Source organism: Erinaceus europaeus, chromosome 18, assembly GCF_950295315.1.
Source record: "Erinaceus europaeus chromosome 18, mEriEur2.1, whole genome shotgun sequence".
NCBI lineage: Eukaryota > Metazoa > Chordata > Mammalia > Eulipotyphla > Erinaceidae > Erinaceus > Erinaceus europaeus.
Window position 1 is genome coordinate 43,382,209 of NC_080179.1, and position 26,061 is coordinate 43,408,269.

Sequence of the window (26,061 nt, forward strand, 5' to 3'; positions counted from 1 at the left end):
ATGTCTGGTAGCTTCCTTTTTCCCACCTTGGATTGCTCCAGCTACTCTAGTGAATTACTGCCGGTTATTGGCTGGCTAAAGATCATTTGTGGTGGAGGTCCAGCCAGAAGCCAACATCACTGCCCCAGACATGTAAGTGATGCCGTTCATAGAATTTTGAGCCCCCGCCAAGCTGCCAGATGACAGCAGCTTCTGAATGATCCTAGGCCAGATCAAACTTCCCATTGCAACTGAGCCAACACACAGACTTACGAGAAATAGAATCTCATTTTTTTAAAATTTATTTTCCCTTTTGTTGTCCTTGTTTTTCATTGTTGTTGTAATTATTGTTGTTGTTATTGATGTTGTCGTTGTTAGATAGGACAGAGCAAAATAGAGGAGGGGAAAACAGAGAGAGGGAGAGAAAGATAAGACACCTGCAGACTTGCTTCACCGCTTGTGAAACGACCCCTCCTGCAGGTGGGGAGCCGGGGGCTTGAATCGGGATCCTTATGCCAGTTCTGTGCTTTGCGTCACCTGTGCTTAACCTGCTGCACTACCCGACTCCCTATTTTATTTTTTATTTTTATTTATAAAATGGAGACACTGACAAAAAACATACAGTAGGAGGGGTGCAACTCCACACAGTTCCCACCACCAGAACTCTATATCCCATCCCCTCCCCTGATAGCTTTCCTATTTTTTGTCCCTCTGGGAGTATGGACCTAGGGTCATTATGGGATGCAGAAGGTGGAAGGTCTGGCTTCTGTAATTGCTTCTCCTCTGAATATGGGTGTTGACAGGTCGACCCATACTCCCAGTCTGTCTCTCTCTTTCCCCAGTTGCTAGTTTCTTATTGCCCAAAGCAAGTCACAGCCCAAGGCCTGACTATAGGTCACATCTCACAGCTAAGTAGATTTGAACTCTGCTTGCCTTGGCAGGGAAGGTGTAGCAATGAATTTGTGGCAGCTGCCGCTGCTCCCAGCCCAGTGGCTATTTCCAGCCCACAATGAGTCCAGTATTGTCGAACCTACACCTTGGGCTGATCTTGGATCCATGTGGAGAAGATGCTGTTGGTTTAACTAATTTGCCCAGGTCCCTGCTGCCTTCTTTTATATGGGCTTGGGAAGAACATTGTCCTTTTCATGCTGAGAATAGGGATGGGCTGGGATGGGTGGTGCTAGAAAGAGAAAGAATTGTTGTCCTTGGGGTTGGACAGACAGTCCAGCAGGTGGAGTTTTCACTTTATCAAGTGTGGGCCTGGTACCACTTGGGAGCCTTGTGGGTGGCTCCGAGGAGCTTCATGTGTGGTGATTATCTTTATTTGTTGGATAGAAACAGTCAGAAATCGGGGGTTGGGCGGTAGCGCAGCGTGTTAAAGTCCAAGGACTGGCATAATGATCCTGGTTCTAGCCCCCGGCTCCCTACCTGTGGATGTGTCCCTTCACAGGCGGTGAAGTAGTTCTGCAGGTGTCTTTCTCTCCCCCTCTCTTCTGTCTCGATTTCTCTCTGTCCTATCCAGCAACAACAGAAATGACAATAGTGACAACAACAAGGGCAACAAAATGGGAAAAATGGCCTCCAGGAGTGCTGGGAAATTGTGCCGATGCAGTCACATCTGCCATGTTGTCCCCTCAGGCTACTGCTAGTTCCTGCGCGAGAGTTGGGACATTCTCGGAGTGCCTGTTCAGCCATGTTGTGCCCTCAGGGCATTGTCTATATCCCTGCAATATTTGGAGTGCTTTGGTTACTCCTCCCCCTCCCATTCTCACGAGAGTTGTTATCCTACCCTGGAGTGCTATGGTTACTCCTCCCCCTTCCCATTCTCGTGAAAGCTGCTCCTATAAAAGCCTTTCTTCTTCCTCACCTCGTTCTCTTGCCAGCGCTTCAGACGCAGGAAAGGTTACTGCGTGAGGCGGCCATTTTCGCTACCTCCATGTGGCCCAACCTGCTTCTCTAGCACCCAACTCTGAGGTGTCAGCGCAAATAAAGATTTGTGTTTCCTCTTTGCTCCAGAACCCCTCTCTCTCTTCTCCACTCTCTTCTCCGCGGCCCGCGCACAACAACACAGGAGCAGCGGATTCATAGTGCTGGCACCAAGCCCCAGCAATAACCCTGGAGGCAAAAAAAAAACAAACCATCAGAAATTGAGGAAGGGGGAGATAGAGGAGAGAGACACAGAGACACCTGCAGCCCTGCTTCACTGCTCGCAAAGCTTTCCCCTTGCACTTGGACACCTATAGCTTGAACCTGGGTCTTCATGCATTGTAATATGTGCGCTCAACCAGGTGTGCCACCATACCTGGCCCCGTGACCAGTTTCCTTACCATTTCTTCCTCTCATTTTCAACATCGTCATCAACAACAATAGCAGCAGCCACTGCTTAAGCATATCTTGCACATGCCCTGGGTTTATTTACCAATGCCACATTAAGAAGAAAAAGAAAAAAATTGGGGGTGGGGTGGGGTGAGGAGGATTGGGGAGATAGCATATGGTTATGCAGAAGACTTTCATGCTTAAGACACCAAAGGCCCCAGATTTAGTCACTAGCTCCGCCATAAGCCAGAACTAAGCAGTGAGCACATTGTGGGAGTAGGGGTAGGGGGCTGGATGTGGGGCAGTGAGTAAGACATTGAACCCTCAAGTGTAAGGCTCTGAGGTTATGTGTCAGTGATAAATAAAACAAAACAGGGCGGAGGGTAGACTAGCATAATAGTAGACTCATGCATGAGGCTCCAAAGTCCCAAGTTCAAACCCCCCCCCCCCCCATAAGCCAGAGCCGAACAGTGCTCTGGTTAAAAAATAAAAAAAAAATAAAAGATTTATTAAAGAAAAAACAAAACAAAGCAAAAAGTGCTTAGACTGAAGAGTCGCCTTGTACAAAGTGTTGACTGCTTAATTTATACATTTAGATCAGCCTGCTAGAGTCTTGGGAGTTTTGGTTTACTGTTTATGTGTAGAACTCTCCTCCTCCTCCTTTTCCTTCTTCACCAGAGCACTACACGGCTCTGGTTTATGATGGTGGTTACGGGGATTGAACCTGGGACATGAAAGCCTCAGGCAAGGAAGTCTCTTTGCATAACCATCATGCTACCCCCCACACCCCTGTAGAACTCTTCTTTCTGGAATAGTGCCAGGGCACTGCATGCTGTCTAGTGAAGATGAGTTTTCTGTAGGTCTTCTTAGGTGAGCACAAAAGGAATCGAGGCAAGATTGAAGGGAGAACAAAGAAGCAAACACAGACACCTGCTTCAGCAGTTAGAGGTGAACATAGGTGGCTTGTCTGATTCCCCAACATGATTTGGAGGCATTTTGACTTTATAGGAAAACACATGGCCCAGATGGCGTGGGTGTCAGGAAGAACACCGTGTCTCCAGCAGGTTAGAACGTGTGAGCCTGTCTGCTTTTCTCCCTCCGTCACTCTCAGTTCGTTGTTAGGAGGCTGGGGTGCCATAGGATCCTATTTACTCTGTTGCTCAGCTGCTGAGCAAGAAATGTGGGTGCTGCTTTCACCTCTGGGTGATGTCACCAGTCCTGCCACTTGAGCCAGTGGCATTTCTGTGGAGCCCCTCTGTCTCCAGCATTTTAAACTGAGAGTAAGGTCACACAGCAATGTCTCCAGTGACTAAGGCAGAAGGACATTAGGGGTCTGGAGGGAAGCCAGGTAGAGGCAGAGTGCTGTCCCACTAGCTAAAATGAGAACCTGTACCCCAGTGCCAACAACGGTACTGTAGACCATTAACTTCCAGTAAAAACTGAATTAAAGAAATATGTTAACTAAAGTAGGAGTTTGATTATTTTTTAAATATCCTTTGTTTGTTATTAATAGTTTGTCACAAGATTATACCAGACCCATCACCAGAGTTCTGTGTCCCCACCCTCTCACCTCCCAAGATAACCACCACAGTTCTCACAAGTCTTTTTTTTTCCTTTTTTTAAAAAAAATATTTATTTTATTTATTCCCTTTTGTTGCCCTTGTTGTTTTATTGTTGTACTTATTATTGTTGTTGTTGTTGTTGGATAGGACAGAGAGAAATGGAGAGAGGAGGGGAAGACAGAGAGGAGGAGAGAAAGACACCTGCAGACCTGCTTCACCACCTGTGAGGCGACCCCCCCTGCAGGTGGGGAGCCGGGGTCCTGATACCGGTCTGTGTGCTTTTTGACGTGTGCTTATTTAACCTGCTGCACCACCACCCAGCTCCCTCTCACAAGTCTTAAGAACAGTGTGCTTACTTCTGGTTTTGATTTTGTTTTTGGCAAGGTCATGGAAATGTTATCTTTAGATTCCATGTATTAGTGAAACCATCTGACAGTTGTCTTTGATCCCTTTACTTACTTTGATGAGCATCATCACCTCCAACGTCATCCGTTTTGTCCCAAAGGACACAATATCATCTGTTTTTGATTGCAAAGCCATATTGCATAGAATATATATCCCATAACTTTTCTAGCCAGTTGTCTGATGATGGACATTTAGGCTGCTTCCACTCTTTGGCTGCTGTGAATAATGCAGAGTTGTATATGTCCCTTCTAATTAGTGTTTTGAGTGTCTACTGGATAAATGCCTGAGAGTGGTATTTCTGGGTCATAAGGTAATTCAATTTGTATTTGCTTGAAGACTGTCCATATAGTCTTCCAAAGGGACTGCACCAGTTTACATTCCCACCAGAAATGTAGCAGACCACATCCTCTCCAACACCTGTCATTTCCTGGTTTGTTGATGTAAGCTCTTCTCTTAGGTTTGAGATGGGATCTCAGCGTGGTTTTAATTTGCATTTCTCTAATGCTAAGTGAAGTGGAGCATTTCTTCATGTCTCTGTGGGCCATGTAAATCTCTCCTTTAGAAAATTGTCTATTTAGTTCTTTGGCCCACTTTTTTATTGGGTTATTTTTGCTTCTTTTGTAGATCTGTGCCAGTTCTGTACGTCAGCAAATGGTGATTGTTTGATTTCTTCTTTCCCAATCTGTATGCCTTTGGCATCTCTTTCTTGTCTGATTGCGGTGGCGAGGACCTCAAGAATGATGTTGAGTAACAGTGGAGATATTGGACATCCTTGCCTGGTTCTCAGTTGTCGGGGGGAAGCTCTGGAAGCCCAGAATTTTGCTTTCCTGTCTGGTGCATTTACAAGCTGGCAAGTTATGAAAGGCACTAGCCGAGCGACCGCGTAGCTCATTGGCTCCATTCTTCAGGTTCTGGTGTTCTTTTGGATAAAAATAATAATTATGTTATTCCGATATGGTGCCAAGCACTCATGCTTCTCACTCCACTTGTGATTATAAATAAGCCTGCAGTGTAAATGGCTTTGTCTTTAATTTAATATTTTACGACATCTGAATGTCATCTCCTCTCTGCTGATTTGTCTTTCTCTTCTCTTTCAGAACGGACTGCTGAATTATGAAGTGTTTCAGAACCAGTAGTGGAACAGCACTCTGCCTCTCACCCCTTTATCTCCAACTAGTTATTTAAATTGGACTTTTAATATCCTACCAGCTGCTCTTCAGACACACATGCTGCATTGTTGCCATTCCCCAGATTGCATCTTTGAAACTCAGACTTTGAGTAACCTTCTGCGAACAAAGAGGCCACCCCCTGGGCGCATCTGCCGGGAGGGCGTCACCCCGAGTGCCCTCTAGCTCTTGCTGGCTCTGGATTCCGCCATGGAGACTCGCATGGAGTCCTACCTGGCACAGGTGCTGCAGAAGGATGTGGGGAAGCGACTGCAAGTTGGCCAGGAGCTTATAGATTATTTCTCAGACAAGCAGAAATCTGCAGACCTTGAGCATGACCAGACCATGCTAGACAAGTTTGTGGATGGCCTCGCTACCTCGTGGGTGAACTCTAGCAATTACAAGGTAAACTGTGCTTGAGCAGGGACTCTTAGAGGTGACCCTCTCCCCTCCCAACCCCCCCCCCCTTCTGATTAAGTTAGGTGGCTCCAGTGATGTGACTGTGCTTCATTAGGTTAAAATTGGTTTCTCTCTCTCTCTCTTTTTCCTCCTCCCTCTTCCTTCCCCTCTTTCTCTCTCTCTGTGTGTGTGTGTGTAAGTTTTTTGTGATTACTTAGCATGCTTCCTCGACTTCCAGTGAGGTACGCTGTGTGCCTCATATACATTTCTTCCTAGAGCAAGTGAACAAATAGAGACTTAATGTTGGAAAGTTCACAAGCACCTGCAGCCTGGAGGGAAAGTGAATACTGTGTCTCAGTGAGTGACTTGGGAGACCTTAGTGGTCACCCACCCTTCATGAGTCACAGATGTCTCCACTGTTTTTTTTTTTTTTTTTTTTGTTAAGGAGGTGGATGATTCGGATGGGGAGCATTTTTGCCTTCGTGTTGCTGTTTTGAAGTCAGCCCAGGTGGCTGGCTAGACGTCATAGCTTGGGTTGCCAAAGACTTTTCTGTGACCTGTGTGTAACATCCTAGTGGACAGCCTTTAGATTCTGAAGATGAAGCCTCTTCACTTGTCCTTAGGTGATGGGATGAGGCACCTGTGATTCAAACGAGTTGTGAAGGTTGACTGTTACCATTCAGAGACTGGGCTTTTGTGACTGAAATCTGGACTGACTTGAAGTGCTTAAGAGCTGTTTTTCTGGGGGTTGGGCGGTAGCGCAGCGGATTAAGCACAGGTGGCGCAAAGCGCAAGGATCGGCGTAAGGATCCCGGTTCGAGCCCCCAGCTCCCTGCCTGCAGGGGGGTCGATTCACAAGCGGTGAAGCAAGTCTGCAGGTGTCTATATTTCTCTTTCCCTCCTCTCTCCATTTCTCTCTGTCCTGTCCAACAACAATGACATCAATAACAACAGTAATAGTAACCACAACAACGTTAAAACAACAAGGGCAACAAAAGGGGAAAAATAGCCTCCAGGAGCAGTAGATTCATGGTGCAGGCACTAGGCCTCAGCAATAACCCTGGAGGCAAAAAAAGAAAAATCTGTCTTTTTTTTTCTTTTTTTTAATTAATTAATTAATTTAAGAAAGGAGACATTAACAAAATCATAGGATGGGGAGGATACAACTCCACACAATTCCCGCCACCCAATCTCCATATCCCACCCCCTCCCCAATAGCTTTCCCATTCTCTATCCCTCTGGGAGCATGGACCCAGGGTCGTTGTGGGTTGCAGAAGGTGGAAGGTCTGGTTTCTGTAATTGCTTCCCCGCTGAACGTGGACGTTGACTGGTCGGTCCATACTCCCAGTCTGCCTCTCTCTTTCCCTGGTAGGGTGTGTCTCTGGGGAAGCTGAGCTCCAGGACACATTGGTGGGGTCTTCAATCCAGGGAAGCCTGGCCGGCATCCTGATGGCATCTGGAACCTGGTGGCTGAAAAGAGAATTAACATACAAAGCCAAAAAAAATTGTTGAAGAATCATGGACCCAAAGGTTGGAATAGTGGAGATGAAGTGTTGGGGGGTACTCACTGCAAACTCTAGTGTACTACTGCTTTCAGGTATATATTTGCCCTAGTTTATGGATACCTGTGAACATATGCTCTGTCTCCTGGAACCTGGTCTATATCTAGGTTTTGGGACTTTGTTAGGAAGTGAACCACCTGGTATGGAATTAGAGAATACTATGAAAGGAAAGATCTCACCCAAGTGATGAAGCTGAAGGGTTGTCGTTCCCACACCTTCTTCTTCTAGCGTTTGCCCTTCTTCCACAGCCAGTTAACAGCGTCAGGTTGAGCCTGATGTAAAGTTTCGAGACCTCCTTTGAATCTGGAGAGGTGGCAGTCGTTGACACCTGAAGTCTCTGGACACAGTCTGAAGTATGCTGGGGTGGCACTCGTTGCATTGATTAGATTGCAATCAGCGGATGCAATATTATTTGATAAGAATTGGGAGAAGCATACGGGAAAGTGGGCCCTACCCTAGGGTCCCAGGACTGGGGGAAGTTTAGGCTCTATAGTGGGAATGTGAGGTTCCTGCTGTCTTAGGGTTCGAGAAGACAATGGATAGTTCCTGTTATCATCACATTATTTGGTAATTGGGTTAGCTTTGAAAAGTCCCTTTGTTAGACTTACAATCAATTTTCCCCCTCATATTAATTAAATAGTGATTTATATTACTACAATTTAATAGGTGTGTACATAAACACCATTCCCATCACCAAAAGATAGTGTCCCATCCCAGTTACCCCCCCTCCCCCCCGCTGGCCCAGGAAGCCTCATGTCCACCCTCCCGCTCACCACAGGGTTTTTACTTTGGTGCCCTACTTTCAGTTTAGTCAGATCCTGCCTTTAGTTTCCCTTTCTCATCTTCTTTCTCAACTTGTGTTGATGAGTGGGATCATCCCATACTCATCTTTATCTTTCTGACTTAGCTCACTTAACATAATTCCTTCTAGATCTGTCCAAGATGGGTCAGAGAAGTTGAGTTCATTGTTCTTAGTAGCTGTATAGTATTCCATTGTGTATATATACCACAGCTTTCTCAGCCACTCATCTGTGTTGGGCACCTGGGTTGCTTCCAGGTTTTAGCTATTATGAACTGTGCTGCTATGAACATAGGAGTACACACCTCTTTTTGGTTGGGTGTTAAAGGCTGTCTTTCATTCTTTTCCCCTACCTCCCACTACTTAAGTGTGTCAAGAGACTGTGTCTTTGGACCCACACTGAGATGGAAGGAATGGTGGGGAGTTTCCTTGACTGCTAGTAAATGCTTTTGATACTGTGAAAAGGACTCACAGAACCTTTTCCCCAGTCTCTTGAGATTGGATTTGGATTTGGACATTGACACTTGAAGGATTTCTTTGCTTGCTCAAGTCAAAATACATTGAATTTTAGTTTCATCTGAGGCTTTGTAGTTGTTAAGGGCATAGCCAAATATTTCACTTAAGTGGGATATTATACCTGCTTGTCTTGGTCTGTGAACATGTCACCTTTAGGGGGCTGGTGGAAGAAGTATTTCTCCCCCCTCCCATTTTTTAAAACGTGTTCTTTAATGTACACCATGCTGGTGGTTCAGTTTCTCTCCCTGGTTTGTCCATTTCTTGTCCCACTCGATTGAACTGAAATTACTTACTCCCCTTGTGACTTTATTTTTTTTTAATTTGTTTGTATTGTTTTTATTGCTTGGATAGAGACAGCCAGAGATCGAGAGGAAAAGGGTGATGGAGAGGGAGAGAGACAGACACCTGCTGCCCTGCTTTACCACTTGTGAAGCTTTCCACTGTAAATGGAGACCAGTGGCTTGAACCTGGGTCCTTGCACATTGTAATGTGTTCCCCAGCCAGGTGTGTCACTATCCAGCCCCTTCCCCTTGTAACTTATAAAACAAATTCATCCTACTTATCACTGAAAGTTGAGCTTAAGTTCTCTTTGTTCATTTAGCTGAAATCAGCAAGAGCTTCTGATGAGTTAGGTGTTGGTGGTAGGTGGGGTGGGGAGTGTTATATTTCTGAGGGCTGTGAAGTTACCGTGTCTGTGCAGGAATCATAGTGCTGCCTTGCTCTGTGTGCACACCGGATGCTTCTGGCTGCAAGTCACTGAAAATTGACTTGATACCTTAAAGTCACTAGTAGAAGATTTCGTAACAGTGAAGGTCTCTAAAGTAGAAAAGGTGTCCAGAGAAGAGTCTCTGTTTAGGTCTTTTACTTGGAAGGAAAACTTCTCGCGCAGAGTTTCACATCAGATTGGCCAGACTTGGCCGTGTGTGTGCATCCCACCAAGGAAAGTAGATCGGTGCAGTTGGCAGTCAAGTTGAACCTTAGAAGGCCTCCACCCCTCCTGAATGGGGTGTGTGGGCAGGTCAGGGGCATGCTGGTGGGGACACTTGAGTCTTTGCAAACTCCTGTGAGGAAGAAGGTACTTAATCCAGAGTCTGCTTCGGTTTCCTCTTTCTACTGTTGGGCTTATAAGCACTGGGAAGAGAGTGTGTGCAGTCATAAAACCTCTGGTGTGGGCAGACAACTCACCAGTGGCACTCCCATTTCACCTTCCGTGCATCACTGTGCATGGCCCTGGGGAAGCTTCATGGATGGTGGAGTACTGCTGTGGTGTCTACTCTTCTCTTTCTCTCTGTCTCTTTCCCTCCCCCTTCTTCTTGGTGTCTGAAATTAAAACACACACGGAAAACAAGTGTGAAACCCCAGCAGCAAAAATCAATCAATCAATCAATCAATCAATATAAACTATGGCATGCCTACCACAGAGCAAGTACTCAGAAACTTTAAAAAAAATCTTTATATATATATTTATTTTCCTTTTTGTTGCTCTTGTTTTATTGTTGTAGTTATTGATGTCTTTGTTGTTAGGACAAAGGGAAATGGAGAGGAGGGGAAGACAGAGAGGGGAAGAGAAAGATAGACACCTGCAAACCTGCTTCACCGTCTGCGAAGCAACTCCCCTGCAGGTGAGGAGCCAGGGGCTCAAACTGGGATCCTTACGCCAGTCCTTACGCTTCGTGCCACCTGCACTTAACCCTCTGCGCTACCGCCTGGCTTCCGACATTAACATTTTTTTTTTTTTAATCCACACTTGGTTCCTGACTTTAAGGTGTTCATGTGTGGAAGAAACTGATAAATCAGTGAGATGATTATGACGCAGGGTAGTGTATGCAATGGTGGAAGGAGACAGAATTCAGTGGGAACAAATAGACGCACAGTGACACGGGCATGCTTGTTACCATGTGCAAGGACCCAGGTTCAAATTCCTAGTCCACACCTGCAGGGCAAAGCTTCACTAGCGGCAGAGCAGTGTGATCAGTAGATCTTCTGTTTCTCTCTTCCTATTTTTCTTCCTCTCTGGTTTTCTCTTACCCTCTATTAAAATAATAATAGTAGTAGTAATAATAATCATGATGCCAGACTGGGAGATAGTATAGTAAGACTCTGAGGCTCCATGGTCTCAGATTCAATTCCCTGCACTATCTGAAACCAGGGCTGAGCAGTATTGCCCTGATGTTTCTTTTCAGAAATAATCCCTGGGAGCAAGGAGTCATACAGGCACTGAACTGTTGCAATAACACTGGTGGAAAAACACTGGTGACACTGCCTCGAGGAACCCAAGGTATTGGAAACTGAGTAGTTTTCAGAGTAGCTTTTGCAGGGTCACAAAGCCATGGAACTCGTAAGACTTCATGAAGGCAAGTGAGGAAGACAATGTACCCGGAGTACTTGCACCTGTCTGCTAGGGGAAGGTGGATAATCTCCGGAGTCTTCAGTTCCAGTATCTTATGTGACTCTGCCCATTTGGCCTTGCAGTCAGGACTGTGTTTGTGGTTTTAACCTTTTTTACCTTCTTAAATTTTTTTTCCTTTTTTTTTTTTAAATTTCTTTATTCAGGAATTAATGTTTTACATTCAACAGTAAATACAATAGTTTGTATATGCACAACATTCCCCAGATTCCCATTTAACAATACAACCCCCACTAAGTCATTTATCATCCTTCATGGATCTGTATTCTCACCACCCACCCACCCCAGAGTCTTTTACTTTGGTGCAATACGCCAATTCCATTTCAGGTTCTACTTGTGTTTTCTTTTCTGATCTTGTTTTTCAACTTCGGCCTGAGAGTGAGATCATCCCATATTCATCCTTCTGTTTCTGACTTATTTCACTCAACATGAATTTTTCAAGGTCCATCCAAGATCGGCTGAAAATGGTGAAGTCACCATTTTTTACAGCTGAGTAGTATTCCATTGTGTATATATACCACAACTTGCTCAGCCACTCAACTGTTGTTGGACACCTGGGTTGCTTCCAGGTTTTGGCTATTACGAATTGTGCTGCCAAGAACATATGTGTACACAGATCTTTTTGGATGGATGTGTTGGGTTCCTTAGGATATATCCCCAGGAGAGGAATTGCAGGATCATAGGGTAGATCCATTTCTAGCCTTCTGAGAGTTCTCCAGACTGTTCTCCACAGGGGTTGGACCAATTGACATTCCCACCAGCAGTGCAGGGGGTTCCTTTGACCCCACACCCTCTCCAGCATTTGCTGCTGTTACCTTTTCTGATGTATGACATTCTCACAGGAGTGAAGTGATACCTCATTGTTGTCTTGATTTGCATTTCTCTGACAATCAGAGACTTGGAGCATTTTTTCATGTGTTTCTCGGCCTTTTGGATCTCTTCTGTGGTGAATATTCTATACAAGTCCTCCCCCCATTTTTTGATGGGGTTATTTGTTGTCTTGTTGAGTTTGGCAAGCTCTTTATATATGTTGGTTATTAAACTCTTATCTGATGTATGGCATGTAAAGATCTCCCATTCTGTGAGGGGTCTCTTGGTTTGGGTAGTGGTTTCTTGCTGTGAAGAAGCTTTTTAATTTGATGTAGTCCCATAGGTTTATACTTGCCTTAGTCTTCTTTGTAATTGGATTCGTTTCATTGAAAATGTCTTTAAAATTTATGCAGAAAAGAGTTCTGCCAATATTTTCCTCTAAGTATTTGATAGTTTGTGGTCTAACATCCAAGTCCTTGATCCACTTGGAATTTACTTTTGTATTTGGTGAAATACAGTGATTCAGTTTCATTCTTCTGCATGTTTTAACCCATTGTTTCCAACACCATTAGTTGAAGAGACTCTGCTTTCCCCATGTAATAGTCTGAGTCGCTTTGTCAAAGATTAGATGTCCATAGGTGTGGGACCTCATTTGTAGATGGCTCTGGGTAATATATTCATTTTGATGATGTTAATTCTTCCAATCCATGAACATGGAATATCTTTCCACTTCTTTGTGTCTTTTTCAGTTTCTTTGAGTAGTGACTCATAATTTTCAGTATACAAGTCTTTCAGTTCTTTGGCTAGGTTTACTCCTAGATATTTTATTGTTTTAGTTGCTATAGTAAAAGGAATTGATTTCTGGATTTCAGGTTTACTTAGTGTTTGCATAGAGGAATGCCACTGACTTTTGAATGTTAATTTTGTAGTCTGACACCTTACTGTATTGCCTGATGATTTCCAAAAGCTTCTTGCTGGATTCCTTAGGTTTTTCCATGTATACTATCATGTCATCTGCAAATAAGGAGAGTTTGACTTCTTCTCTTCCAATCTGTATCCCTTTAATTCCTTGGTCCTGCCTGATTGCTACGGCAAGAACTTCCAACACTATGTTGAATAGTAATGGTGATAGTGGGCAGCCCTGTCTAGTACCTGATCTGTGTGGAAATGCTTCCAGTTTTTCACCATTGAGTATGATGTTGGCTGTAGGTTTGCTATATATAGACTCCACTACCTTGAGGAATTTTCCATCTATTCCCATTTTTTGTAGTGTTTTGATCATAAAGGGATGTTGTATTTTGTCAAAGGCTTTCTCTGCATCTATTGATATGACCATGTGATTTTTGGTCTTGCTTTTGTTGATGTGGTGGATCACATTGATTGATTTACGTATATTAAACCAACCTTGCATGCCTGGAATAAACCCCACTTGGTCATGATGAAAAATCTTTTTGATATACTGCTGTATCTGGTTGGCTAGAATTTTGGCTAGAATATTTTTGCATCTATGTGCATCAGAGATATTGGTCTGTAGTTTTCTTTTTTGGTTGTGTCCCTGTCTGCTTTTGGTATCCGGGTGATGTTGGCTTCATAGAAGCTGGCAGGGAGTATTCCAGTGTCTTCAATCTTCTGGAAGACTTAAAAGTAGAGGTATTAGTTCTTCTTTGAGGGTTTTGTAGAATTCATTTGTAAAACCATCTGGTCCAGGACTTTTATTTTTGGGGAGATTTTTGATAACTGTTTCAATTTCATTGGCTGTGATGGGCCTGTTCATGTTATCCACTTCCTCTTTACTTAGTTTTGGAAGTTGGTAGGTATCTAGGAAATCATCCATTTCTTCCAGGTTCTCTAACTTGGTGGCATATAGTTGTTCATAGAAGCCTCGCATGATATGTTGAATTTCTGTGGTGTCTTTTGTGATATCTCTTCTTTCATTTACTATCTGATTTATTTGGGTCTTCTCCCTTTTTTGTTTTGTGAGTCTGGCTAAAGGTTTGTCAATTTTGTTTACTCTTTCAAAGAACCAACATTTACTTTCGTTGATCTTTTGTATGGTTTTCCTATTCTCAATGTTATTTATTTCTGCCCTAACTTTAGTGATTTCTGACCTTCTCGTTGCTTTAGGGTTCCTTTGTTGTTCTTCTTCTAGGTCTTTAAGGTGTGCAATCAGGCTGTTTAGTTAACTGCTTTAGCTGTGTCCCAAATATTTTGATAGCTTGTGTCTTCATTTTCATTGAACTCTCGAAACATTTTGATTTCTTCCTTGATTTTCTCTTCGACCCAGAAGTTGTTAAGAAGTGTACTGTTGAGCTTCCACATTTTGGGACTGTTACTAATCTTTTGTTGATTGTTAAGTGTTAGTTTAATTCCACTGTGGTCTGAGAAGATGCTTGGGATGATTTCAATGCTCTTGAATTGGCTGATGCTGTCTTTGTGGCCTAACATATGGTCTATCCTTGAGAATGACCCATGTGGATTTGAGTAAAATGTGTATGCCAGTTTCTTGGGATGAATGACTCTGAAAATGTCCAATAGTTCTAGTTTATCTATCTCTTCATTTAGCTCCCTTATGTCTTTATTGATTTTCTGCCTGGATGATCTGTCAAGTTGAGAGAGTGGGGTGTTGAAGTCCCCTACTATGACTGTGTTGCTGTTAATATATTGCTGTAGCTCTTTCAGTAGAAGTTTGATGTATTTAGATTGCTTCTCAATGGGTGCATAGATGTTAATAATCCTCTTGATTGACTGATCCTCTGAGCATTAAGTAGTGTCCATTCCTATCTTTTTTAATATTATCTATTTTAAAGTCTTTCATGTCAGATATGACAATAGCTGTTCCTGCCCTTTTTTGTGGGCCATTGGCTTGTATGATAGTTTTCCATCCTTTCACTTTAAGTCTGTGATTGTCTTGTTGAGTTAGGTGGGTTTCCTGTAGACAACATATTGTTGGATTGTGTTTTCTGATCCATCTTCCTACTCTGTGTCTTTTAATAGGTGAATTCAGGCCATTGACATTTATTGATATCAAAGATTGAAGATATTTTAACGCCATTCTTGTAGAGTTTTAGGTTCTTTTGATATATGGCCTATTTGTGGTGGTCTGATTGTTTATAGGAGACCTTTCAGAACTTCTTTCAGGTCAGGCTTGGTGATGGTTGATTTCTTCAACTGTTGCTTGTCTGAGAAGGTTTTGATGCCTCCATGTAGTCTGAATGACAGTCTAGCAGAATATAGTATTCTTGGCTGAAAGCCTTTCTCATTGTGCACTCGATGGATATCTTGCCATTCTCTTCTGGCCTGTAGTGTTTGTATGGAGAAGTCTGCTGCTAATCTTATGGGTTTTCTTTTGTAGGTGATTCTTTGTTTTTTCTCTTGCAGCTTTCAGGATTCTTTCTTTATCCTTATTCCTTTCCATTCTAAGTATGATATGTCTTGGTGTCTTTAGGTCTGGGTTAATTCTGTTTGGGACCCTCTGGGCTTCTTGAATCTTTATGTCTTTGATGTTGTCTAAACTAGGGAAGCTTTCAGCTATTATGGCCTGGAAAATGCTTTCTTCCTCTCCTTCTCTTTCTTCCTCTGGTAAGCCAATAATGCGTATATTGTTTCTTTTGAAGTCATCCTATAGGACTCTGTTGTTTTCAGCATCTCTTAATCTCTTTTTGAGATCTGTTACTTCTTTTTTAGTTGTCTCTAATTCATCCTCAATCTTGCTAATTCTGTCTTCAGTCTCATTTATTCTATTCTCTCTGCCCTCTACTGTTTTCTGGACTTCATCTATTTTGTTGCCCTGCTCTGATACTGTTTTAGCTTGTTCAGCTAGTTGCATTCTTAGCTCAGCGATTTCAGCTTTCAGCTCTCTAATAACCATGAGATAATTAGTGTTTTCTTCCATATTCTCATTTGTTGTTCCTGTATTTCTGATTATAATTTTTTTCAAATTCTTTACTCACTCCTGTTATTATTTTCTTAGCTAATGTTTGGATGTTGAACTCATTATTTTTTGCTTCACCCTCTGGAGGACTTTTAGCTGGACTCTTGTCCTGGTTCGAGTCTCCAATATTTTTTCTTGTTGCTTTAACCATTTTATATATTATGAGTTCCCTTTATCAGTACTTTTCAAATTATTGATCACTATTGCCTGGATTGACTTGTGTCTAAGTAATTTTTTTTTTTTTTACCAGAGCACTGCTCAGCTCTGGCTTATGGTGGTACAGGGGATTGAACCTGGGACTTTGGAGCCTCAGGCATGAGAGTCTCTTTACATAACCATTATGCTGTCTACCCCTGCCCAGTGTCTAAGTAATTTTAATTAAGGTTTTACCGTGGTGGAAGTTAACAGTTTTTTCAATCCCTGAGTTGGAGCTCAGTGGTGTAAAAGCCTCTTTTTTTTTTCCCTGTAGGCTATGGGAGCCTGAGGGCTTTTAAACTATCAATAGGCTTCTTAGCTTAATCACTGACTCCTGACCAAGAGATAAAGCAGGGTGTGGCAGAGATAATCCAGTGGTTATGCACAGAGACTTTCACAGCCCCTCAGCTATGCCACCGAGGTATAGGTCTTCTGAGTTTCCTGGTTAGATCTCTGTCTCCTGGTGTCCCTTCCTGTCGCTGCTCAAGATTCTGAGGGTAGTAGCAATGGAGACCTAGAGTTGCACTTGGTGAGTCTCTGGGGAGTCCTCTCCTCCCTTAAGCTGTCCCCTTGGTGGAGCAGACTGGAGGTGGTGTCGCAACTGATAAACTGCTGAACTGTTAGCAGTCACTTAATCTCTCCTTAGGCTCCTCTCTCCTCTCTGTCACCAGCCACACGTGTTTGTACTCACCGGTGATTTACTGGGTTCCTGTGGTCATTATAGTCCTGTCTTGTTTCGGTCCCGGGTGGTCTCCTTTGGTATTCCTAGTTGATCTGGGAGAGGAGAGGAGACTTTCCTATTTTTTTTTGCTAGAGTACTGCTCGGCTCTGTCTTTTGGGGGGCGGGGGATTGAACCTGGCACTATGGCTCCTCAAACATGAATCTCTTTGCATAACTATTATGCTATCACCCCTGCCCTTTTCTACTGTTTTTATGAGTAAGAACACTGCCAGCAAGTTGAGCGGTAGTGCAGCGGGTTAAGTGAACGTGGCGCAAAGTGCAAGGACCGGCAGAAGGGTTCCAGTTCGAGCCCCCGGCTCCTCACCTGCCAGGGAGTCGCTTCACAAGCGGTGAAGCAGGTCTGCAGGTGTCTATCTTTCTTTCACCCTCTCTGTCTTCCTCTCCTCTTTCCATTTCCCTGTGTCCTATCCCACATCGACGGCAACAAGATTAATTACAACAGTAAAACAACAAGGGCAACAAAAGGAAATAAATAAATAAAAATTAAAAATAAAATAAAAGAAAAAGAGTAAGAACACTGTCAAGGTGTTTAGTGTCAGGGATCAAAACGAGGCCTTCACACAGGCAAGTATACTGGTTGAGCCACTCCCTGATCGCCTAGTCACTCTCCCACCCCATGTAGCACAGGAATGCAAATCCCGGGCCTCATAGAGGCAAGGCATGCACTCTATTGATGAACCACATCCTAGGCCCCGGTGGTTCTGATCTAACCCAGTGCTGAGACCTCCCTCTCTTGTTTGTCCTTTAATTTTGAAATATTGGTGCTGAGACATTCCCCCATGTGGGTTACCCACTCGACAGCCTTGGCCAGGTTCTTTGTTTTAGAGAGAACAAGGAGGGAAAGATAGGAAGGAAAAAAGTACTCCAGCACCAAGCCCCCACCCATGGAGCGAGCTTGGTGCTGTCCTGGTGCACCTCTGTGCTTCTGGGTCTCGAGGGTGTGGTTACCCAGTGGGTGTGCCGTCTCCTAGCCACCGTGCCTTCTGTTCCATGTTGTAGCATTGTTGTGTTTTGTTGCTTTGTGAGCTGGAACACGATGAGTGTTCAGTGAAAACTGGCTGCATGAGTCCGGTTAGTCAGGACTCCTGCTAACTCTTCTGGAATCTAGAAACTTACCACCGTCACCCAGCCTCACTTTTAGTCTTTATTTATTTACTATTATTATTTTTTTTTGCCTCCAGGGTTATTGCTGGAATCCACTGCTCCTGGAGGCTATTTTTTTATTTCCCAGTTTGCTGCCCATGTTGTTATTTGTTATTATTGCCATTGATGTTATTGTTGTTGGATAGGACAGAGAGAAATCAAGAGAGGAGGGGAAGACAGAGGGGGAGAGAAAGATAGACACATGCAGACCTGCTTCACCACCCATGAAGTGACCCCCCCTGCAGATGGGGAGCTGGGGGCTCAAACCGGTTTCCTTACACTGGTCCTTGCACGTGTGCCACCTGCGCTTAACCAGCTGCGCTACCACCTGATCCCCCACTTTTAGTCTTTTAACTAGAGATTATGATTTCTCATTTGGAGCCCGAAATATATTTTTCGGTTTATTTTCTGTTCCCATGAGGTTGAGTCTCCAAATACATCTTTGACGTGAAGGTCCTGCAAACTTTCACTGACATTTTCTTCTAGATATTTTAAAGTTTCCGTTTGATATCCAGATCTTCGATCCATTTATATCTAACTTTGGTGTATGGTGTTTGGTGGTGGTCTGGTTTCACTTTTCTACCAAAACTTGATATTAAGTTAAGGACTGATGATTGAGAAATTATTCTGTCCTTACAAAAATCATAGTTCTGGGTGTTGGTTATTATTATATATATATTTTAAATTTAGTGATTTTTCTTTATTAAAAAGCATGGTTTTTAGCAAGGGAGAAGCAGAGCCTGACTCTGGCATCTCTGGAGTAGGGGAGCAGACACAGTTCTTTCAGCTGCTAAGGCCTGTACTCTGCCTGCTGAGCCATGTCCTGATTGCAGCTATCCCTCTTAGTTGGGACTATGCATGGATACTGGTATGATGATGTTAAAATTCGTAAGCTCTTGCTGGGCGGGTTAGCTTCACGGGCGGGTAACAGAGACGCGGAGACAACGGCTGGGCAGGGAAGCTGTATTTCTTTATTCAGGAACAACGATTCATAAACTAAGACAAACTAATCACCAAACAGAACTCTGCTGTCTCTTTGCGGCGGCACAAGCACTCTCTCTTACTCTCGAACTCAGTAACCCTCTCTGTCTGGCACTCTGAAACTCTCCAACTGTCGAACTCTCCCGGGGTTCCTTCGGGGCGGGGCCAAGCAGGCCCACGAAACTAACTGGACTGATCTAATTCTCTTGGTGGGGGAGGGCTAGAACAAACCAATGTAAAGCATACGACAATTCCCCCTTTTCTTTTTAACTAAATGACTATAGTATCAAGAACCAGTGTGCTGCTAAGGGAACGCCTGAGGGGGCCATATCTGTCTCTGTGGGCTAAACTTTATCAGCTTAAAAAAAAACATTTCTTGCCTCTGGGGGGCTACTTGCCTCGACGGGCATTTGCATGGGGGTGGGGAACGGCCTAGAGTCCCAAAGGCAGCTGGCTGCAATTTACTTACTATGAAACAAAACTTGTTATTAGCATATCTCTAATAGAAAAGGAATTTGAGACTTTTACGTAGCAACAACGTCTTTTTAACCTTTTGTTACACCCATTCAAGATGGAGTCAGGGAAGGAAACCTTAGGCATGAGAATAATTAGCATAGCCATTGTGCGATCTACCATTTCTAATAGAGAAGGTAATGGAGAGTTTTACACATCAACAAGTCTATTTAACCTTTTGTTTAGACCAACTTAGTTAAAATATATTGCTTATTAACTAATTTTTACCTCAGACTTTAAATGTAAGTTAATTTTATCTTTATGAGAATTATGTTAAAAACCTTTTTTATTTAACTTTGACTAGTAAGAATTTAGCCTTAAAGCTACTATTTACCAAACTTTAAACATACACATAAACTTGGTCATTAATACACGAGGAGAGAAACCTTTGTTACGAAGACATGTCATTTTAAACACAAATTTAAATCTATACTGTCTTAGTTGTTGGGGGGGGGGGTTCACCATCCAAAGGTGGCTTCCCGCACAGCTTCACTTTTAGGAATTGCAGGTTGCGATCTCTGCACAAATCTCTGTGTACTCCAGCTTGTCTGCCTTCAGACCGGACCGGCAGCTGGAGATCTCGTGTGCCCAGTTTCGGCAGGGAGCCCGGGGGTCCGGGAGGCCTGGGATGGTCCCAGAATTCATAGCAAGAGGGCAGGCAGGCCAGTTTTGTAGAAGACATGGGCCTAGGTGCCCAGGGGTGGAGGCCATGATAGGCCGCCGCGGCCCTGCCCCATGGCCCTGCCATGTCTGCTGCCCTGCTCGCAGTGGCTGAGCAGCGTGGAGGGATCACACGTCCTGTGCCCTGCGCCACGCGGTGGAGAGCCGGCTCCTGTGAGCTGGCCTCAGGCTCTTGCGTGTTGGCATCGGGCTCTAGCGTGTTGGCGTCAGCCTCTTGCGGGCTGCGGGGCTCTTGGGGCTCTTGTGTGCTGGCGTTGGCCTCTTGCGGCCTGCGGGGCTGCGGGCGCGGTGCGCGGGGTTGTCTGGGCGCAGCCGGCTGGCTGGCTGTTTAACCAGGTGGAAACAGCAGCTCCGCGCCTCGCCTCCTGCCCGCTGGCTCTTCCCGCTGGCTGTTCTGAGTTCGCCCCAGCGAGTGGAAACCACAGAGTGGTCCAGAGATAAATGTTCCAGAAACAGCAAAACAGTCTCGTGAAGAAAGAGCAGAGGCCTTTGGAGATCTTTTCACAAGCAGAAGAGAAGGCCATAGTACATAGGTAGCCAAATTGTCTTTACTTATCTGAGAGATGTGCAGGTCAGGTCCACTTGGGCGCCATTTGTTGTTAAAATTCGGAGGCTCCTGCCGGCCGGGCTGGCTTCATGGCGGGTAACAGAGACGCGGAGACAACGGCTGGGCAGGGAAGCTGTATTTTTTTATTCAGGAACAACGATTCATAAACTAAACCAAACTAATCACCAAACAGAACTCTGCTGTCTCTTTGCTGCGGCGCAAGCACTCTCTCTTACTCTCGAACTCAGGAACCCAGGAACTCTGGCACTCTGGAACTCTCGCGGGTTTCCTTCGGGGCGGGGCCAAGCAGGCCCGAGAAACTAACTGGACTGATCTAATTCTCTTGGCTGGGGAGAACTAGAACCCAATGTAAAGCATACAACAAACTCTCCATTACCTTCTCTATTAGAAATGGTAGATCGCACAATGGCTATGCTAATTATTCTCATGCCTGAGGTTTCCTTTCCTGACTCCATCTTGAATGGTTGTAACAAAAGGTTAAAAAGACGTTGTTGCTACGTAAAAGTCTCAAATTCCTTCTCTATTAGAGATATGCTAATAACAAGTTTTGTTTCATAGTAAGTAAATTGCAGCCAGCTGCCTTTGGGACTCTAAGCCGTTCCCCACCCCCATGCAAATGCCCGTTGAAGAAAGTACCCCCCCCAGAGGCAAGAAATGTTTTTTTTAAGCTGATAAAGTTTAACCCACAGAGGCAGATATGGCCCCCTCAGGCCTTCCCTTGGCAACACGCTGGTTCTTGTTATTTGCTTGCATGTTTCTCCATGTTTGTGCCAGTTTCTTTTTTAAAAATGCCTGTATGATATATGTTTCTGTTCACCCCACACCCTTGATACTGTAGCCATTTAGTTAAAAGAAAAGGGGGAATTGTTGTATGCTTTACATTGGGTTCTAGTTCTCCCCTGCCAAGAGAATTATATCAGTCCAGTTAGTTTCGCGGGCCTGCTTGGCCCCGCCCCGAAGGAAACCTGTGAGAGTTCCAGAGTGCCAGAGTTCCTGGGTTCCTGAGTTCGAGAGTAAGAGAGAGTGCTTGCGCCACCGCAAAGAGACAGCAGAGTTCTGTTTGGTGATTAGTTTGGTTTAGTTTATGAATCGTTCCTGAATAAAGAAATACAGCTTCCCTGCCCAGCCGTTGTCTCCACGTCTCTGTTACCCGCCATGAAGCCAACCCACCCAGCAAGAGCCTACGAATTTTAACAACATGATGTCTTAAAATGTATATTTGGCTGGAAATTGAAGCATTTCACAATGAAGTATTTCTTAGCATGGTAGATAAGTTTGTATTCGTTACTGCTGTTTAGTAACTATAACATTGTTTACTTATGTGCACGACCCTTTGTGTGTCTTATTTCATCGTGTATGTGTGAGTGTGTGTGTGTGTGTGTGTGTGTGTGTGTGTTGGGGCCTCATGTATGTGAGGTCCCACTACTCCTGGGACAACTTTTACTTTTTTGGATAGACATGAAGAGACGCACAGATGAAGGGAGAGGCAGCACAGCACACTCCACCCTCCTGGTGCAGCAGTGTCCCCATAGTGTGGGGTCTGAGCGGGGGCCTCCTGTGTGGCGAGGCACAGTCTTTACTGCGTGAACTCCTCTGGTCCTCCATTTAATATTCGTAACACATCTTCAAGGGTGATGGTGATATCCTAGTGTCATTCATGAGCCTGAACTGAAACTACCTGCCGGTGACCATGATGCCGGGATTGAGATACACGGCTCCCTGGTTTCCCTATCAGCACTCCTTTCGTTAAGCCAGGGGTCACCAGTCTTTCTCAAAAGGCAAGAGTCACTGACAACACATGTTCGAATGGGTAGAGTCGTGGTCCAATAAAGATGTCATTTTCAGAAATAAGTAGTGGATGAGTTGGGTGTATACCATAAAATATTGAACACCTGCTCTGTGAATGTGATTTTTTTCAGTGAGGGGACCCTGTTCTGGTTCATCTGGGAGAAGAAAGAGACTTGTAATTTGCAAATAATTTGGGAGTGAAGGTTTCATTCATTGAGATGAGTAAAGCACAGCTTGCTTTTGGAGCACTTTGTATGATATTTCAGGAAACCTGCCATTTTTAGCTCACTCAACTCAGACTCATACAGGCATAACTTGTGTCTTGTTGGACTACCACTGATAACTGCTTACTTACTGTGAGCTGACTTTATACTTCCTCGGGTAATAGTCCTCCACATAAACACACTAACCCCCCCACCAGGTCGTTCTTTGTTGTCATGGTCTAGGACCTGGAAGGTGCGCGCGCCCCCCCCGCCCCCCCCCATCCCAGAGTCTTTTACTTTGGTGCAATACACCAACTCCAGCCCAAGATCTGCTTAGTGTTTTCCTTTCTGTTCTTATTTTTCAACTTCTGTCTGTGTGAGTGAAATCATCCCATATTCATCCTTCTCTTTCTGACTAACCTCACTTCACATGATGCCTTCAAGCTCTATCCAAAATGAGGTGAAGAGGGTGAATTTACCATTTTTAAAAGCTGAGTAGTATTCCATTGTGTATATAGACCACAACTTGCTCAGCCACTTATCTGTTGTTGGACATTTGGGTTGCTTCCAGGTTTTGGCTATTACAAATTGTGCTGCTATGAACATATGTGTACACAGATCTTTTTGGATGGGTGTGTGTTGGGTTCCTTAGGATATATCACCAGGAGAGGAATTGCAGGGTCATAGGGCAGGTCCACCTTTAGCCTTCGGAGAGTTCTCCAGACTGCTTTCCACAGAGGTTGGACCAATTTACATTCCCACCAGCAGTGCAAGAGGGTTCCTTTGCCCCCACAACCTCTCCATTTGTTGCTGCTGCCTTTCCTGGTGTGTAACATTCTCACAGGAGTGAGGTGGTATCTCATTGTCTTTATTTGCAATTCTCTGACAATCAATGGCTTGGAGCATTTTTTTCATGTCTGTTGGCCTTTTGGATCTCTTCTGTGGTGAATATTCTGTTCATATTCTTCTATTAGTCTTTATTTACCTGCTTGGAGCATGTTGGATTGCAAAAATGCTACATCTTAAAAGTGATTTATGGGTCCAGGCAGGTGCACCGGGTATAGTGCACATGGTAAAAAGCACAGAACTTGTGCAAGGATCCCTTTTAGAGCCCCCAGCTTCTCACCTGCAGGGGGGTTGCTTCACAAGTGGGAGACACAAAGAGGAGACAGAAGGACCAGAGAGCACTGCTCAGCTCCAGATTATGGTAGTGCTAGTGCTTAGTAACTCTAGGCCTCAGGCTCTTCAGTATATTGATTGTGGGCTACTGCCCCAGAATCCGTCACTGATGGATTTCATCACCTTTCTTGATGCTGAAAGTCTCTATTCCAACGTACACCTGAGTCTTAGATGTGATTATGGACCTATACTTATTAGTGCAGAATAATAATGATCACTTCTGGTGATGGGGTATTTACTAGGCATCAGAAAATGTGCTAAATATGTGCTCATTTTATTTTATTAAAGATTTACTCATGTGATCCGGGAGGTGGTGCAGTGATAAAGCATGAGGTCCTGAGTTCAATCCCCGGCAGCACATGTGCCAGAGTGATGTCTGGTTCTTTCTCTCTCCTCCTATCTTCCTCAGTAATAAATAAATAAAATCTATAAAAAATATTTACTCATTTATGGGCGAGTAAAATAGCTCACTTGCATAGTGCGCTGCTTTGCCATGTGTATGGTCCAGGGTTGAGCCTGCCCCCCCTCCACACACACACTGAAGGGAGTATTGGTGAAGTTGCCTCTCTCACTCTTTTCCTGTCTCCATTTTCTCTGTCTACCATGAAAAAAAAAAGATTTTGGGGCCTTGGTTAAGAAAAAAGATTTATCACCACCCCCCTCCAACCAGAGCATCACTCTGGCATATGTGATATTGGGGATCAAACTCTGGACTTGAGATGTGTAAAGCCAGGCCTCTAGCCACCCCCCGGCCACCATTTTAAGCATGAAATTAGCATGCTATGCCGTTGTTTTACTCTCATTTTACAGATGAGACTGATGCTCAAAGCAAGTGACTTTCTGGATTTGTCAGAGCTCACAGTTAAGATCTGTGTGGCTTGAACCTAGATGTTCTTGCCGTGAGCACGGTTCATTAAGCCCTTCAGTTGTGCCAGACACTACACAGGGCTAGATGTGGGGTGAAGAAGGTTGCACCCTGTTCCTGCCGTCACTGTGTGGGCCAGCCCCTGGGTAGTCTGGCTTGTCTAGATCTGATCTGTGTGGTCTTCATTCTTCTGCACTGTCTGACGGCCTGGTCCTTGCTGCCTGGCTTCGCAATTTGCACGCTCCCTGGACTTAACCTTGAGCTTCTTTGTCTCTAGCTGAATGGTGTAGACGATGATTGTGAGAGGATAATTTATTGCAGGGAAGGAAACCGTGACCTGCTAAAGCATATCATAGGAGTGTCTATAAACACAGTCACATGCAGAAGAAAGAAATGTGTCCCTGTTCTTGGTTGGATGGCTGTTTAGGATGATGCAAAGGATTCAGAGACATCTATCTTCATTGTTCTGCTCTGGTCAGCACTAGATCTGGAAACTATAGATTCAGTCTCTCCTTAAACTCCCTGTCAAAGCAGTTCGATGCCTGCCCTGGGTAGAGTATACTTTATGGGTTGAAGGGGACAGGTATCGACAGGTAAGGGTGGTCCCTCTCCTTTCCCTTGTCTATCTCCCAAACCTTGGCTTCTATTGATTTTTTTTTTAATTTTCCACTTTAATCCTTGAAAAAAGATAATTGGATTCAGATTAAGTGACTTCTGCTTCTTTTTCTGGCAGACTGCTTGATGCTGCCATCAAGTGTTGAATTATGGGGGCCAGGCGGTATCGCAGTGGGTTAGGTGCATATTAGTGCTAAGTGCAAGGACTGGCATAAGGATCCCGGTTTGAATGCCTGCTCCCCACCTGCAGGGAGGGTCACTCCACAAGCGGTGAAGCAGGTCTGCAGGTGTCTGTCTTTCTTTCCCCTTTCTCTGTCTTCCCCCTCCTTTCTTGATTTCTCTCTGTCCTATCCAACAACAGCAGTAACAACAAGGGCAGCAAAATGGAGAAAAATGGCCTCCAGGAGCAGTGGATTTGTGGTGCAGTCACCGAGCCCCAGCAGTAACCTTGGAGGCAAAAAAATAAGTGTTGGATTATTTCTGGGACTGTTTATTCTTCCTAAGTTTTTCCCTGCAGTGTTGCTCAGTTGGTTGCTGGCTGTAAATTTCTCTGTGTCTGATTTAAAAAGACAGCTGTCTCTATTGTAAGTATTAAAAATTACAGTGAGTAATACTATAAACAGAACAAAACCAAAACTAATACCAACACCAAAAACTCAAGTCTCAGGAAAGGTTACTTTAAGAAAATTTATGTAAATTGTCGAGTATATTTTGATGTCTCATGTATAAGATTAGT

General features: G+C 44.2%; 1 protein-coding gene across 11 annotated transcripts in view; it reads left to right on the forward strand.

The window, feature by feature from the left end:
- The window catches only part of CLASP1 (cytoplasmic linker associated protein 1), a 248,558-nt gene that overhangs the window by 29,980 nt on the left and 192,517 nt on the right, over positions 1-26,061 (forward strand). For all 11 annotated transcript variants that reach the window (XM_060177959.1, XM_060177960.1, XM_060177962.1 and 8 more), the window contains exon 2: positions 5,360-5,833. In XM_060177959.1, the coding sequence (XP_060033942.1) occupies positions 5,639-5,833 (195 nt within the window). In that variant the 5' untranslated portion in view covers positions 5,360-5,638. The remainder of the gene's footprint in view (positions 1-5,359; positions 5,834-26,061) is intronic.